Raw genomic sequence first — 17,327 nt, 5'->3', positions numbered from 1 at the left:
CATAAATATGGATATATTTTTCAAATGACTGATAGGTAGATATAGAAATATGTATTGTATACATTCCATATAGAAAGCTAGGGTGAATTAGCAGTCAGACATTCAAAACCATACAGTACAAAGAGCAAACCACATATAATACAATAAATACAGAAAAATACTTCTTTAACACTGTAAACTAAACACTGTTTATATAAAAAATAACTGATAGTTGTGACTGATAGTTAGGATTTGCAAAAATGTCAAGGGAGCTTAATAAATTTTGTTAAATAATTTTGCTCATAAGTTCTGCTTCTTCATTTTGTAAAGTTGTATGAAAAAGATGATAAAGTACACACATTTGAGTATAAATTGAAAATAAACTGTAAGATGATTCATCAATAAAATACTTGATATAAAATACTTAGTGATTTTATTTAGATAAGTCAAATTTGATCAAATTAAGACTAATGTTGTAACTTGAATGTTAATACTAACTACATTAAGTAGGAAATTATAACTGTCCCATTCATAGCATTATAAAGTTTTCTACTGTTTGTAGATAACAGCAATAATACCAACAGTAAGTGTTAGCGTGCCTGCAACACCGCCTATCAAAACACCCAGAATTCCTCCATCAATCTGCTGTTTCTCACAGTTATCGCCCATGTATACAATGGCTTGTCCAGAGATACACCTGCAGAAGAGATACAGTGTATTTTTCATCATACAAGTGTTATATAACCATCATAATGCTCCTTTTCATGAATATCAGTCATGTGACCTTTTAGATCATTCCAGTTGCCTGCCGCCATCTTGAGTACCTACCGAGTAACAGTAGGCTACTGACAGTGACATGCATTGGCTAGCTTGCTACGATTTACGAATTTCTTATCTTTTACTGTTTATGATTCTTACGGATACGGGAAATGGCTATGAAAGACAACATTTCGCACCTCGACTGTCATGAAAAGAAACACTACTTTAAAAAATATATATCTTGGTGAGGCTGTGACGCCTACACGATCCCTGATGCGTTCTTCCAGACGCTGTCCACTGCTACCGAACTACCACTATTTTTACAACACTAAGAAGCACGACACAACATGAAACTTTTCTCGAAGCATCACCGGGATCTCCACACATGAACGTGAGCACCGAGAACATTGTTTGTGTACACAGAGTTTACCAAAAAGAAAGGTTTTGAACACCTGACCCTGGCTGCTATGGCGTCCGCTCACCATCTTTGCCAGACATAAAGAATCGATCTCCAAATGTGAATGAATAAATCTCATATGAGGCTCTTTTTTCAACCACAAGGTCAATATTGTTTTTCACTTGCAACAAAACAACAAATTATCTGTGCATTTATATGGAAATATGCTTTAGGAGCTATCCATCTTTACTCTCCTCCCTCCTTACGTCGCATTCGGAGATTAATACATCTTGACTGGCAAGATGGTGGCGAGCAGCGGACACCAAAACAACCAAAGTCAGTTGTCCAAAACCTTCTTTTTGTAAACTCTGTACACAAACAATGGTCTCAATGTTCGAGTTCACGTTCACTTCGTGGTAAAAATAGCGATTTTGATGCTCACAACATATTGAAGGCATAGCTTCTAGTTCTTTTGCAACCACAAGTTTGAGATGTGAGTGATGTCAGCTGATATTCATGAATAGCTTAACTGATAGCTGAGCATACCACCAATACAAAGATCCCATGGAACACACATAGTATGTATAGATTAAATGCATAAATATAATTAATAATAATTTAAGTCACTGTTAGAAATCAAACACATCCAGTGTCTTTTTAATGCAGTTCCTAAATAAGCTGTAATAATTTTCAGGTTTAGATGAGCTAACCTGCATGTTGCTTTCCCTTGAATATTGACACATGCACCTCCATTATAGCAAGGATTGGGTTGACATGGGTCGACGAGTGCACGTGCCCTCCGAACTTTTGGGTTCCCAATGCTTTCTTCTACAGTTTGGCTGACAATTGAAAGTTTGGGCTTGACTGGTACTTCTGATTGTATGAGATGCGTCAAATCTGATGGGGGAAAGACCATTTAAAATCATATTGACGGGCAACACAACTGTCTTAAATGAATTATCATGTATTTTTTACAATGTCACTGGGACAGTACCCTTAAGAAAGGTCCTAATACTCTCTAAAAAATAAAGGTGTTTCATTATGCCATTGAAGAACCTTCTCTTTCTAAATGGTTCTTTAAAGAACCTTTATCATCTGAAAAGATTTTGTTTCACAAAAGGTTATAAAATGTCAGATTATAAAAATGTACAGTATGGAAGAAATGTTTCTTTAAAAAAATCGTTGATTAAATGGTTCTTTGTTAAAGATATATAAATGTATATGTGCAAAGGTATACGTTTTCAAAGGGTACCACCCCAATGACAGCTAGGGACTATTTTTTGATTATTTTTTTACCATCAAAATTAGCAGTAATAATTAGGTCATCATTCTTGATGAAGTCTTTTCTGTGAAGCTGATCATGTGAGATGAAAGTACTCCATCCAAACTCTGGTCCTCTGTAACAATTGCAGTCCTCGTCCCATTCTTCACCAGTAGATGGTTTCCTCCACAACGTGCCATTATCTGAGTTAGTGATCCGTTATTTGTATGGAGAGAATATGTCAACTTTAAATCTATGCCTTGTAAACTGTTTATTATAATTGTAAACACAAAGGAAAGAAAGAACAAAAGAACAAATGAAAGAACAAACTAAACAAAGAATAAAAGAAAGAAAGAACAAATGAAAGAAAGAACGGACAGAAAAAAGAAAGAACAAACAAAAGAACGAACGAAAGAGTGAGAAAACAAAAGAAAGAAATAACGAACGAAATAAATAACGAACGAACAAAAGAAAAAACAAATGAAAGAAAGAAAGAAAGAAAGCAAGAAAGAAAGAACCAACCAAAAAAATTTGCAAACGAAATAAAGAATGAAAGAAAGAAAAAATGAAAGAAAGAACGAAAGAAAAAATGAACAGACAAAAGAAAGAAAGAAAGGACAAACCAAAGAAAAACAAAAGAATGAACGAAAGAGCGAGCAAACAAAAGAAAGAACAAACAAATGAAATAATGAATGAAAGAACAAACGAACAAAAGAAAGAACAAATGAAAGAAAGAACGAACCAACCAAAAAAACGAGCAAAAGAAGAACGAACGAAATAAAGAACGAAAGAAAGAACAAAAGAAAGAAAGAACAAATGAAAGAACAAACAAAAGAAAGAATGAAAGAGCGAGCAAATGAAAGAAAGAACGAACTAACGAAATAAAGAACGAATGAAAGAACAAACAAACAAAAGAAAGAACAAATAAAAGAAAGAATGAAAGAACCAACCAACCAAAAAAATTAGCAAACGAAATAAAGAACGAACGAAATAAAGAATGAAAGAAAGGAAAAATAAAAGAAAGAACGAACAAACAAAAGAACAAACAAAAGAACAGACAAAAGAACGAACGAAAGAGCAAGCAAACGAAAGAAAGAACCAACAAACAAAATAAAGAATGAAAGAACAAACGAGCAAAAGAAAGAACAAACGAAAGAAAGAACGAACGAACCAAAAAAACAAGCAAACGAAAGAAAGAACAAAGAACCAACAAACGAAATAAAGAATGAAAGAACAAACAAGCAAAAGAAAGAACAAACGAAAGAAAGAACGAACGAACCAAAAAACCAACCAAACGAAAGAAAGAACAAACGAAATAAAGAATGAAAGAAAAAATGAAAGAAAGAACAAAAGATAGAAAGAACAAACATAAGAACAAACAAAAGAGCAAGCAAACGAAAGATTGAAAGAACAATGAACTAAATAAAGAATGAAAGAACGAATGAACAAAAGAAAGAACAAATGAAAGAAAGAACGAATGAACCAAAAATAATAAGTAATAACACGCACCAGTGGTGAAACTTCTGCTGTTAGACATTCGAAGCAATGCATCTGGATTCTGATCCACAGTCGTGATTGTGACCTGTCGATTCATTGCTGGCCACTCTAAGACTGCATCATTCTCACCACTGAAGAGGTGAAAGGTGATCCCGACAAACTCCTCAGATGAGTTTCGCTTGCCATTCGGATAGACAGTAATTCCATACGAATAACCCTCAGAGTTATAAAACGGTTTGCTCTGAATTTTGTCACCATGTGAAGTCGTTTTGAGCAGGTTGGTAAAGTTCTGGATCCTCCAGACAGCAGTTGGGCAAGATGTCTCAGTCAGAGTAATGTCATCTATAAAGATTCCTCCCCCAGGTTCGGAGGAGTTTGCAATACCCTGGAAGAAGTATCTGAACTTTTCCTCAACGTTTAGATTGACGTGTGCAATCTTCCATGAGTCATCATTATCCCCTTAAAAAACAAAGTTCATTTAGTTGAATATACTGTACGCACACAGTTTCAGATGTAACAGATAATGTAATATGACCCCTTTTGTGAAATCCAATAGGAGCATCAAAGTTTGTATTATTATTTATTGACATTACTTTTGGTTTGATATTACATTTACGTGGTCAATATTAAAGGTATCATTGTAACATTTCCACAATGTTTTTTACATTATGAGGATGAAATTACTTTACATACATACATACTGGTACCTTAAAGTTTAATATCTATTTCTTAATGTACATATTAGGACATTTTTAAAAGGTACCATCCCAATGACAAAAAGGTACAACTTTTGTTCCTTTTTTCAACATCGAGACAAAACTGACCTCTGATAGTGTAAACTTTCCTGACTTTCTGAACAGATCCGGTTCCATCATCTATTCTAACCCAAATGGCGAGTTGGTCCCTGGGGCCTCCACTCATCCTGTAGAAGAACTCAAGGCATTGTCGGTTCCTCTTGGGATACAGAATCCGTGATTCCAACACTGCACTGTGGCCTTCAGCTTTGTTAGCGGTGTCAAATTTCATGTAATATCCAGCATCTATCAACAAATATTAAAGGGGACATATCATTAAATTCTGACTTTTCCATGTTTAAGTGCTATAATTGGGTTTCCAGTGCTTCTATCAACCTAAAAAAAGTGAAAAAGATCAACCCAGTAACTTAGTTTTGGTAAACCATTCTCTGCAAGCATGTGAAAAAGAAATTTGGCTCCCCTTGTGATGTCATAAGGGGTTATACTGCCCCTTAATCTGCACTATCCAACAACAGCACTGACATTTAGTGCAGAGATCAGCTCATTTTTGCATTTTAAAGGAAACACCCAAAAACGGCACATTTTGCTCACACCTACAAAGTGGCAATTTTAACTTATATTAAGTTATAATAAATTATCTATATGATACTTTGAGCTAAAACTTCACATACGTACTCTGGGGACTCCAAAGATGTATTTGACATCTCAAAAAAGTCTTTTGAAATGACGCCTTTAAATAACATTTGTGGGAAAATGCACTCTTAAAAATAAAGGTGCTTAAAAGGTTCTTTCACAGTGATGCCAAACAAAACAGGTATTTTTTTACCTCTGCATTGTCCTAAAAGAGTGTGGTCCTTCATTTCTGTTGAACCTAAAGTGTGGACCCAGTCTGCATCGTCGTCTTCATACTGAATCATTCCACAAATGTTGATCTGTTCAAAGGCACACTGGTCCAGAAGAGTGTGTGTTGCAGCTAAAAACAAAGCAAATTTGACAAGACTGCAAATCCAGATGGTTTGTTAACTGTCTTTATTATTCAAAGCAAAATCCACACATGAGAGAAGCATGAATCATTGATTTGTCAATGCTATCAGACTTACTGCATTCATACATGCGGTTGAGTCTTTCCAGATCAAGAGCGCTGAAGTCTAAGCGTTGTCCGATCACATTATTGAAAGCAGGGATGCTGGTGGTTATGGTGGGAATATCGGGCTCCTTATTGAAAGATAAAGGTCTGTAGTGCATGATGGACTCATAGTCATAGGCTGTGTTCAAATCTGTTATAAAATCGTCCTCATACTTATTGAAATTGTGCTCCTTTCCTGCAAGAGTCATGTGGAAAACAGTAACAATTTTTATGCTAATGTTGTGATTTTACAATGCATTATTTCTCATTTAAATGATGTCAATAACCTGGAAGTATTTGGTCCCACCAGATTTTAACATAGTCATCCCTGTCTGAACGGGACTGCTCGTGGTAGAAACCCAACGCGTGGAGAAGTTCATGTTCTACAATGGCCTTGGTGTCACATCTATCTCCTATGGAGACATTCTGACCCGTCTTTAAATCTCCCACAAATGACCAACACCTGTACCCAGAACACATTTCACATTTTAACTCTATACCTGAGAATACCTGATATTACACAAAATAAAAAACATTTACTTACCCGTCCAGCTTGGTGAAAGAAATATAGGAACTTTCTCCTTCGTAGGGCTTAAAGTCCACACAAGACTTAAGACGATACATTTCAAATGCTTGAAGGATCACTCCTTTTGCATTAAGATCTAAAGAGGTAAAACTCAATACAGTATTCTCATTCTCGAAGTGAGTTTGTTGATTCGCAGTTAAGAAAGGAAAAATTTATGACGGGCCATTTAATTATTCAAAAATAATGCACACCCAAGATGGTAATGCAGCATGACTCAAAGCGGATTATTTATCAAACAATTCAAAAGACCGGGGTCAATTATTCTACTTATACCACGATTACTAAAGAAATTGCTCTGGGGGTTATTTTTAAGACATTTGACAAGTTGGATGTGCGGTTATTGGAAAATAATGCATACCCGTGGAACATTTCTCAACTAATCAGAATAAAGCATTCAACAGCCCCATGGTATAAAATAAGATAATCGCACCCAAACTATCAGTGAGGATGTATGGAATGGGAAATATCCATCTTTTTGTTTCATCCAGTATGGCATTTCTTCTTGGCTGGAAGATAAATGTTTATGTTAAGAGTATTTAAGATCTTGAAGACTAAACAATTAATATGTAAACAATGGCAATGCGTTACAATAAAATTGTATTTATTAATATAAGTAAACATTAACTAACAATGAGCAATATAGTTTTAATCAGTCTTTGTGTAAGTTAATGCCCATACAATGTTTGTCCATTGCGCATTAGCTAATGTTAACAAATACAGCCTTGTAGTAAAGTGTTAGCAAAACAACAATAAAAAAATCAAATATTACATATTGAGAGAGTATAAGATATCTTTTTTAAGAAAGATGGTGTTCACTTACATTCCCAGCGATATCTCCCTCAAACAAATCTCTTTGGGATTCTGAAATAACAAATTTAAACAAACTCTTTGAACATTTTTATTATCTTACTAAATTGGCAAAGCAATGTATGTGTTACCTTTCCTAATTCAAATGAGTTTACACTGACCCAAATTAATTTCAAGAATGTCCTCCCGTAATTCACCTGCATCTGCATCTTTACCTAACATTTACAAAAAATATGAGTATTTAAAAGAATTTTGAAAATTTAATACAAAATTGAACATGATTATTTCTAATGTTCAAAGCAGTATACCATATTCCGCTGGAAGCGTGTGTGCCTGCAATGTTAGAGTTAGATTTGACAGGTTTATACATCGAAAGGGTGTGTTTGCTGTGACCACAAATGTCAAAAACGTTTACGTTTTAAAACTATTAAAATTAATAATGAATATAGTTTAAAATACCTTTGGTGTGAGGAGCACTGTGAAGAGGATAATTTGCCATATGGAGTCCATGTTAACTATACTTAGTAGAGTTGAACAGGCTCAGTAAAGCCAGTGTTTGTTTGGTACTTTGATCTGATAATCAGAGACACTTGGATGGTGTAGTTTGTGGCCTTCAAGTCATGTGTATTCTGAAGTTCAACACTCTTTTATCTTTTTACACAGAGATTTATGACAGCCATATCAGGGGTAAAATCTTGTTACACTGTGACTAAAGTGAAGAGTGGCTTATGATCAGCAAAGCAATAGTCACTCAAATCTAGTAGGGATGGGACGGTATGAAAATTTCATATCATGATTATAGTGACCAAAGTTATCACGGTTATCAATATTATCATGGTTTTGTTAAAATGTGATGGAAATGTTAAAAGAACTGCTACACACATTGAAAACATTTGAACAAGTTTTATTTTTGAAAAATTAATATTTCATGTCCCTGAAATTATTTAAATAAAAAAAATAAAAAAATCTGTGTAATAAGTTTACCGTGAATGAACACAAAACATTATCCCTTAAATGCCTTCTTGTGCAAAAAAAACTATGTTGCATGTGCGTGCCTGCGTCAAATTGATTCTGGCTGGACAGGATTTACCGTGAGTATTCAAAATCACGGTAATCAAACACGGTTGTAATGATAATTAATTTTAAACGATAATACTAACCGTCAGGATATTTTGTGTTGGTAAATCATGAAACCGGTAATCGTCCCATCCCTAAAATCTAGGGCTTCATTTATATAATGCTACATAGAAACAGTTCTAGATTTGATCTTGTATGAAAAGTGCGTATATGTGATTCATATAATAAAAGTGTTCACAAAAGTGCATGTACGCTACACTTTCAGATGTGAAATCTGTAAATCTATCTTAAAATTGTGTGCAGCTGGTTTCAGATTTTCACTTTTAAACTTTGCCTATAATAATATCATTGACATACAGTATAAAACAGCATCTGTCATGTTTATGTCAATGTTTAAATCTTTTTCAGCAAGAATGTCTTTTCATTAACCTGCATCAATCGTACAAGCAAAAATGTTTGCTCAAATGATGATGTGCTGCCAAACACTTTCCAACATCAAAGACCGTTTTTTTAATATTCAATTCAATTTTATTTATATAGCGCTTTTCACAATTGTGTTAATTGTTTCAAAGCAGATTTACATTAATTAAAGCAGGAGAAAACACAGAAAAATCAGGGGACAACAAAAGTAGTACAGTGGCTAAGAACGCACTAGCGAGCGTAGTAATAATGTAATATATAGAAGAGAGTTCAAAGTCAAGCCAATGTCAGCTGACTCCCTAGGGGTTGAAAAAACTTTTTTTAGGAAAAAGTCATTTTTTAGCGGAAAAAAAAAACCTTGAGAGAGAGACGATTCTTATAGCTGATTCTATATAGAGGAAAGAGGATACTTTTATTATGTTGCCATTGATTTTTGCGTATCCATACTCTACAATCAATCAGATTAAGTTTGAAGCACTCGCTGGGAATAAACAAATCACGAGAACTCAGCTGCATTAATCTGTAGTTCTTTGTTGACCATGGGATTGGGTATGTACAGATTTTATCACCACCATGAATCTTTAACCATGTGGGAATAAACTATGTTAAGTTTGCCAACTCTCCCAAAGATATCAGATCTTCTGGGACTTTGAACCAAAGTTTTTAGAGCATATAAAGCTTAAGTGTCAATGAGCTTGTATTTGTTTCACTCATATTATATCACAGATTACAGATAAGATTACAGTGTATTATGTTTTCAAACGTAAAGTGTACTTTTAATCAGGCAGGTGTAATATTATAAACACAAGTATGTGTAACATACTTAAATTTCTTTGCATTTTATTATTTAGTATTTAGTCAGTAATTGTATTATAAATGACAATAAGGCAAAGGTTTAATAAGAGACTTTATTAGAAATGTTAAAAATGATATGTAATATAAAAAGAGAGAAGTTATATCAAAGAGGGACAGCGGTATCATATTACTTAATTTTTTACAGGAAACAAATGTTTTTGATGACATTCTCCACAATAAACACTCTCTGTATTCTTCTTTCTTCTTCTTTCTTGAGGCTTTAAAAACTTATACCTGTTAAAAAAAGTTACAGTTCTCTCATGAGGTGCACCCAAATGTTGCATGTGTCATTTATCAAGAGACTGATCATCAATTACCAATTTATAATCAGTATCTTAAAGAGAAAAACGATTGTATTTAAATAAAATGAAGAAGCTTTCTTACATCATCAAACCTTTGGTGCAACCGGGACTTCGCTGTTTATCAAGCTTGTCAAGTCTTTAAAAAACAGACAACACACAAACAATTCAGCCTATGGACATTGACTTCAAGAAAGCATCACTGAATGTGTACACACCTTCAAAGTCTATGAAGATGATTAGGTCATCATTTTTCAGGTAATTTCGTCTGTGCAGGTCATAGTGTTTGATGAAAGTATTCCATCCCTTTGACTCCCCTCGAAAACATGCGCAGTGTTTATCGAAAGTCCCAACTTTCCTTGGATTGTCCCATAGTAATTTGCCTTCAGACACTAGAGAACAGAAAGAAACAGAAACATAAAAATAAAGATGCTACAAAAGGTTCTTCACACCGATATGATAAAAGAACCAATTTTGGTTCCCCAAAGAACCATTCGTTCAAAGAACCATTTCTTTCTTAAAGGAGCATTTCACCCGTGGAAACATTAATCTTTATTAGAAGTGGATCATATTTGTAGTCGAAATGTAACATAAATTTTGAATTTGGTGCCTATTTGACTGAGAAAATGAGTGTTTGTAGTCTCACCCCCTCTACAAAGATATAGAACTTCCTTCTTTCAATGATGCAAAATGATGATTTTTACATCATTGAAAGAAGGAAGTGCAACATTGAAATCCATATTTCTCTGTCTCAGGGGAAACAAAGGGAATGATGCACGACTATTCAAAAACATGACTGGGTTTCTAACTATACAAAGCTTAATGCAAATGGGTGAAGTGTCCCTTTAACTTTCTATAATCTAAAAAACAACCTTTTGTAAAACAGAAAGATTCTTAAGATATTAAAGGTTGCTGTCAAAAATTTTTCATCTCTGGCATCATTTATCACCTTTATTTTTAAGTAATATGTCTTTTTTATTCATGTTTTAAACGTTCATATAAGTCCCAGAACATACTGGCCATGTCAGTGGTGAGGCTACGGGCAGAAGACATCCTCAGTTTAATATCTGGATCCTGGTCCATCACCACCATTGTGGCCTGGCGGTTAACAGCAGGCCACTGCATTACAATGTCATTTTCACCACTGGCCAGATGGAAATATAGGCCGGTGTAGTTGCCTGTGTAGTCAGAGTAGCCGGAGAACGGACGAACTTGAATGCCATAACTGTAACCCTCGGGACTGTAGAAAAGAGGACTGTTCAGTACTGTGTCATAATCGGCTGTCTGCAGGATGTGAGAGAAATTCTGGATGCGCCAGACGGAGGCTGGACAGCGTGTCTCTGTCAGGCTGATGTCATCGATGAATATGCCTCCTGTAGACTTGCTGGGTTCTCCCTTCACCGCCTGAAATGCATAGCGAAATTTGACCCCGATTTCCATAGAAACGTGAGCAATCTTCCATGTCTTGTCCTCATCGGCTGGGGAAAAAAGTTCTTTAGTTATTATAACTTTCACTGTTTGATAAATGATAAATTGTTTAGTGTACATTTAAAAAAAATCTACCTTTAGACAAAATGTATTTTCCGGACTATAAGTCGCACTTTTTTTTATAGTTTGGCTGGTCCTGCGACTTCTAGTCAGGTGCGAATTATGTCAAAATTAATTTATATGAACCAACAGAAACCATTACCGTCTACCCGCGATAGTCCGCTATATGCTGCTCCTGTATTTATGTAATTTAATGAATTCAGTGATGTGGAATGACTTCGGGACCTTTTTGAACTTGATTTGGCATGTCATGTTAATTTAGCCTATACAGCCTCTCAGGTATGTTCTGTATGCTATTGTGTTCGGTGAATAAATGGCAATGTTACGTTAACATGCACCTATTCAGCCTGCTGTTCTGTGTGCTATTGTTTAGTTAAATAACTTGCCTTTCCAGATTAAATGTCTGTTCTTCGGCTTGGATTTTGTGAAACCATTTTCTAAAAAAATGTGACGTATAGTCCAGTGCAACTTATATATTTTTTCCTCTCCAAAATGCATTTTTGACTGATCTGACTTATACTCCGGAGCAAGTTATAGTTCAGAAAATACGGTAAGCGTACAAATACATGTAAATGTAAGCTTAAACGTTTTGTGTCCCAGCCACCATTTCAACGTTGATTCAAGGTTGAATCAAGGTTGAATTACACTGTAAAAAAATTCCGTAGAAATTTCAATGTTATTGCAGCTGGGTTGCCGGTAATTTACCGTAGATTTACATTTATGTTATTTACTGGAAAGAGTTTGTTCAAAGTTAAATAAATTTTAAATATTAACAAGTCTTTATCTTTACAGAATAAAACTATACAATAACAGCCTCATGCAAAGCATTCTGGGAACCAGAAATCATCATCAACCTTTTTCTGTTTTTTGCTTCAGATTTTGTTTCCCAGAATGTTTTGCTTGATGCTGTTTTTTTAGTTTTACTCTGTAAAGACAAAGACTTGTAAATGTTTAATGTTCATTTAACTTTGAACAAACTCTTGCCAGTAAATAACATAAATGTAAATTTACGGTAAATTACCGGCAACCCAGCTGCAATTTCTACGAAATTTTTTTACAGTGTACATATTGTTTTGCAAATTGAATCAACGTTGATATTGCGATGTTGTTTCAACATCTCACTTTCAACATGGGTGAATAAAGGTCTTACTGTCAATGGCAAATTAACGTTGAAATATGCATTGATTAATTAAATCAATATTGATATCACGTTTGTTTTATTGTTATATCAACATTATTTTAACCAAATTTCAACATTGATTTTTAAGCATTTTATTAACCTTTTGCAACCGTTTAGCATGAACTGTTTCAAAGTTGTATCAATATGAAACATTGGCTGTTTCTCAATTCCAAGAACGCAAAGAACGGACTTGCGTCCTCGTGGAGATCGGTCTTGCCAGGCGACCTGGGAAGAACGAACTCGGAAGTTTTGCCGCAATGACTTCTGGGGCGTAAAGCGATTTCAGCAAGGCTGCATTCGATGCATCCTCGATATCAAGAACACATCCGGGTATTTTCATGCGTCCTCTGTCCTTGCGTTCTTTTGAATTGGAATGAACTTCGACCGTTAATGATGACGTAGAGCGAGGACACGAGGACGCAAGATCGCTGAAGAACGCATATTGAGAAACAGCCATTATTTCAACCATATTTCAACGTTGAAGGTCAGTTATGTGCCAGCTAGGGTCTTTTTAGTTGAATTTATTTTGTAAGAATAAATAAGATTACATAACATCACAGTCAATGAACAGTTTCCTGTTACAATGCACAATGAGGACTTATCTACTGTAGTATAACAGTAGCTTAAAAAGAAAAAAAAAAAACAATTACCCCAGATTGTCTTTACTTTCTTTAGTTTACGCACTGTTCCTGTTCCATCATCCATCCTGGCCCATATTACCAGCTTGTCATTTGTACTTCCGGTCATTTTGTAGAAAAACTGGAGGCATTGCATCTTCCTCTTTGGATAAAGGATGCGAGACTCAAGAAGAGCAGATTGGTTTGCCATTACAGTGGCAGTGTTAAAGTGCATGGTGTAACCTAAATCTCTGCTTTTTTCACTGATGGTATGATCCTCAAAGCCTGGAGAACTCTTAAGATGCACCCAGTCGGCATCATCAGTCGAACTCTGTACCATCCCACAAATATTCATGTTTTCAAAAGTGCACTGGTCCAGCAGGGTAAGACTAGATGCTGAAAAGACACCACAAAACTGTATGCATATCTTTTAACAATTTAAAAAAATACAATAAATGTTTCTGATAATTAATGCAAAAAATAACTGTGGGCACCTACAGCAGTTGTACATTCGATTCAGTCGAACGATATCCATCTCACTAAAGTCCAGGTATTGCCCTATGATCTTAAAGAACTCCGGGATGTTCGTTGTGATGGTGGGAAAAATGGGGTCTTTGTTAAAAGCGAATGGACGATAATGCATTATAGACTCGTAATCATAGGGCGTATTTAAATCTGTGACAAAACTATCATCATATTTGTTAAAGTTATGCTCCAGGCCTTCAAAAAGAGAACATTGTTTTATTTACAAATGGCACATTCATACACAGTGCTGTTTAGAAATGTGGCATCAATCAATGTGTAGACCTTCAATACAACTAACCTTCAATGACCTGATCAAGCCAGATCTTCACATAGTCATCTCGGTCCTGGCGAGACTGCATGTGATAAAAGCCCAAGGCATGCAGTAGTTCATGCTCAATCACAGCCTTATGGTCACAGCCTGGTCCCAGAGAAAGCACCTGACCATTCTGAAGATCTCCAACATAAGACCAGCACCTTCCAGCAAGTGTCATATGAATTTTGATTTGAAAATGTTTTTATTACTCAACATGGTAATAATAATTTGAGATATTTGGCTTTAAACGTACCCATCTCCTTTCTCAAATTTTATGTATGTTTTCTCTCCCTCATAGGGTTTAAAATCAACACATGACTTCAGACGGTACATTTCAAATGCTTGATGGACCGCACCTTTTGCATTAAGGTCTGTGTAAAAGAGGGGTTAATGTAAATTATTCCATAGAAAAAAACATCATTTATTTTTTATGCATTTGTTGGTTTTGTATTTGATTTTGTAGGAAAATGTAAATTTTTACTTCGTACAACCAGGTTATGTGTTTACGAATGCATCATCACGTACCCAGGCTGTCAGAGAGAATGTATGGGATAGGGAACTTCCATCTGTATGTTGTGTTAATAAGACCGACTCGACCATACTGTAAGAGAAACCGGTTTTGAAAGTCTCAAAAACTGTTTCATTAAGAAGATTATATACATATATACAATAGTACATGCTATATACAGTACGTACAGGTATGGCAATGTCTCCCTCGATCAGCTTGGTTTTGGCACCTGAGGAACAAGTTTTCCAAAATGATATGGTAATGTGTTAGTGGATTTGCCACAATATTTTAAACATTATTCCAAAATCAACAGTATTACTTTAATAACAAATTAAAGAAATGTTCAGACACAATTCTTTGTCTTAAAATTTTGTAATTTTATTAAAAAAAAGTTGTTACCAAGGTTGATGAATGGGTTAAAACCGGGCTCATCCTCAACCTCTGTATAATAGAAAGTGTTTTATACATACATTTAGATAAATATAAATCATTTACAGTCCTCATAATAATTTAAATCAATAGTGACTTACCATGAATACGAGTTGAAACTGGAATCTGAAAGTCATGGAAGAAACAGAGTTAATCCCAGTGCATTTATAATAGCCCATCACTATAGAATCTATGATGTAAACTGAACACTTAGATCATAAACATTCAATTCTGATCTTTATTACTCACAGCATGAAGTGCTACTGCCAGCACAGTACAGATGAAAAGCCTCAGTAAAAGCATACTGATAATATGTGAGGTTACAGAAGTTACAGTCTTTTAAAGTGGCATAAAGCGAACTTTAGCCTTTGCTTTGACCATGATTATAGGCGGAGCGGTCCTTCAAATCAGAAGACTCAAGGGACACGTGTCTCCCATAATGCAGTGTTTGTAAATACACCTTATGATATGCTGGATTTACTCTATACAACCCAATATGCTGAATATTAATAATAGTTCAATCCCACCAGTTTTTATCTGAGATGTAGAGAACAGGGCACAACCTAACGCTTTTCGACTCTGGCTCTATCATTCAAAAAATATTTAAGTTAGATTAATAATTTTTTTACACAATCAACACACGCATCTCTGCTACATTTAAAGTTTGTTTGTGGGACCTACCGTTATCGTACAATTACACCAAAAGTGACAGGAGTGCAATTGTTACAACTTATGGGGTAAGTCACTTTTGGTGTAATTGTGGTGGTTAATTGTAACAAACAGAGGGTTTGTTGTAACACCTGCTAAAAATTTTGTTTAAACACAAATAATTCAATAAAATCCTGTCTATATACTAAAGGTGGATATTGTTTATATATCTGTCTATAGACGGTTTCATCGGACGCACGTGCGCTGAGGCGATACACGTCTGGATCCGAACTTGACTTCCAGTTTCGTTTTTTTTAATGGTCTGACTAGTTGCTAACATAACTCTTGAACAAATGCCTCGTCGAAAATAACAAATGTTTTAGTTTCCTAGGTAATCTATGTATTTGTTTTTTTGCTTGTTATATAAATAAACTACGTTTAAAGAATTTTGTTGTTATTTATTCTTAGCGAAGTTTACCGGAAGTTACGTGCGGACCAAGACAGCCGCTTGTTTATGTTTTTACTGCTGAAACCATCTATAATAGATAGATATCCACACATTCATCCAGCCATGATCCTTCATCTAACCATTCTTGTATTAAGCATCAATGCATATAAATAGATTTTTTTAAAGGGCTTCACAATTAAGACAAAAAAAAATCATAATTGTGAGTTATTTCCCCTGATATTGAATTAACAGTTATCATCAAAAAGCACATATTGCTCGGCCCTTCAAAAATATGTAAGCGTTACAATTAACCCCACGTTAGTTTGTGCCCCGCTCACCCCTACTCAATTTTTCATGTACAAAAAGCTGTTTATGTAAGAAACAGACATATGTGGTTGCTGTGTGGTTCTGGTTACTTACAATTTACAAGATGTGAAAACATCTAGTTCAGTGGTCTCCAACATGGTGCACCAGGTTGCCCACATCTGTGAGTTGCCTGCCAAAGCACATTCTATTAATAGCTTTAATTTTAATATTTACTTATTACATATTTTTATATTAGCGTGGCTACTTTTTAAACAATGATAAAACATATCAACAATTTAAATAAAATCAAAAAGTAAGAAAAACGTTTTGAGCATGATATGTTATGTTAGGACAACGTTATTCTGAGAATTATGTAGTTTAGTCCACGTTTTACATTCAGCTGAACATTCACATATAATACTGCTCTGCAGGCCCCACAACGATATACAAATATTATACTTTTTTCTTTCATTCAGATATTTTAAATAAATATTAAAATACAACAATAAAGCTTTTTGTAAATTGTTGTATGTAGAGCCTGCATAACAATATTATATGTGAATGTTCAGTTATCTGATGCAAAACGTAGACTAAGCACCAGCCCTATTTGGTTGCCAGGTTGCAACAATACCCGCCCAATAGAAACTCAAACTAGACAGATTACCATTACCCCAAAGACCGAAACGTACACTGTAAATTTTACAGTCACTGTAATGCATTACACAGCTTCTTATTGGACAAATCACTGTAAGAAATTATAAACACAGTCTGTTCAAAATTAAAAATATCATCATGACGGACAGTTGAACAAAATCCTTCCACCTTCAACCAGCGGGAAAAAGACAACCAAAAGTGTTTCAAACTTGGCAGTTGGCAACCGTAGTGAATCGGCGAAACCCGGAAGCAGCTTTTACGCTGATCTGCCATCAGCTGGATCTGTACATGGGCGAATTCCAATCGGAAGTTTTTATCCCTGTGCCCTATTCC

The 17,327-nt window shown here is 35.0% G+C and overlaps 2 protein-coding genes across 3 annotated transcripts; both read right to left on the bottom strand.

The window, feature by feature from the left end:
- Nucleotides 1–336: 336 nt before the first annotated feature.
- On the bottom strand, nt 337–7,795 carry mep1a.2 (meprin A, alpha (PABA peptide hydrolase), tandem duplicate 2). Its single transcript, XM_055186805.2, has 14 exons — nt 7,627–7,795; nt 7,476–7,500; nt 7,329–7,382; nt 7,181–7,221; nt 6,791–6,866; nt 6,319–6,436; nt 6,062–6,237; nt 5,749–5,970; nt 5,475–5,621; nt 4,718–4,933; nt 3,906–4,352; nt 2,432–2,599; nt 1,846–2,032; nt 337–676 (listed from the first exon to the last, which is right to left on the bottom strand). The coding sequence occupies exons 1-14, from the start codon at nt 7,675–7,677 to the stop codon at nt 529–531; spliced, it is 2,076 nt and encodes a 691-aa protein (XP_055042780.2). The 5' UTR covers nt 7,678–7,795; the 3' UTR covers nt 337–528.
- A 1,769-nt stretch (nt 7,796–9,564) lies between these two features.
- Nucleotides 9,565–16,570, bottom strand: mep1a.1 (meprin A, alpha (PABA peptide hydrolase), tandem duplicate 1). 2 transcript variants are annotated; one of them, XM_055185843.2, is made up of 13 exons: nt 15,188–15,285; nt 15,040–15,064; nt 14,909–14,950; nt 14,698–14,738; nt 14,527–14,602; nt 14,255–14,372; nt 13,987–14,162; nt 13,662–13,883; nt 13,197–13,559; nt 10,835–11,296; nt 10,037–10,210; nt 9,904–9,957; nt 9,565–9,753 (listed from the first exon to the last, which is right to left on the bottom strand). In XM_055185843.2, exons 1-12 carry the CDS (start codon nt 15,239–15,241, stop codon nt 9,908–9,910), a joined length of 1,803 nt encoding a protein of 600 aa, XP_055041818.2. In that variant the 5' UTR covers nt 15,242–15,285; the 3' UTR covers nt 9,565–9,753; nt 9,904–9,907. The 2 variants fall into 2 exon arrangements, with proteins under 2 accessions (XP_055041818.2, XP_055041819.2); XM_055185844.2 differs by lacking the exon at nt 15,188–15,285 and adding an exon at nt 16,455–16,570 and having other exon boundaries at nt 9,566–9,753.
- Between the last annotated feature and the right edge of the window lie 757 nt (nt 16,571–17,327).

Source organism: Misgurnus anguillicaudatus, chromosome 18 (genome assembly GCF_027580225.2).
Source record: "Misgurnus anguillicaudatus chromosome 18, ASM2758022v2, whole genome shotgun sequence".
NCBI lineage: Eukaryota > Metazoa > Chordata > Actinopteri > Cypriniformes > Cobitidae > Misgurnus > Misgurnus anguillicaudatus.
The sequence above is the reverse complement of the archived record's forward strand: the minus strand, read 5'-3'. Positions and strand labels throughout refer to the sequence as shown.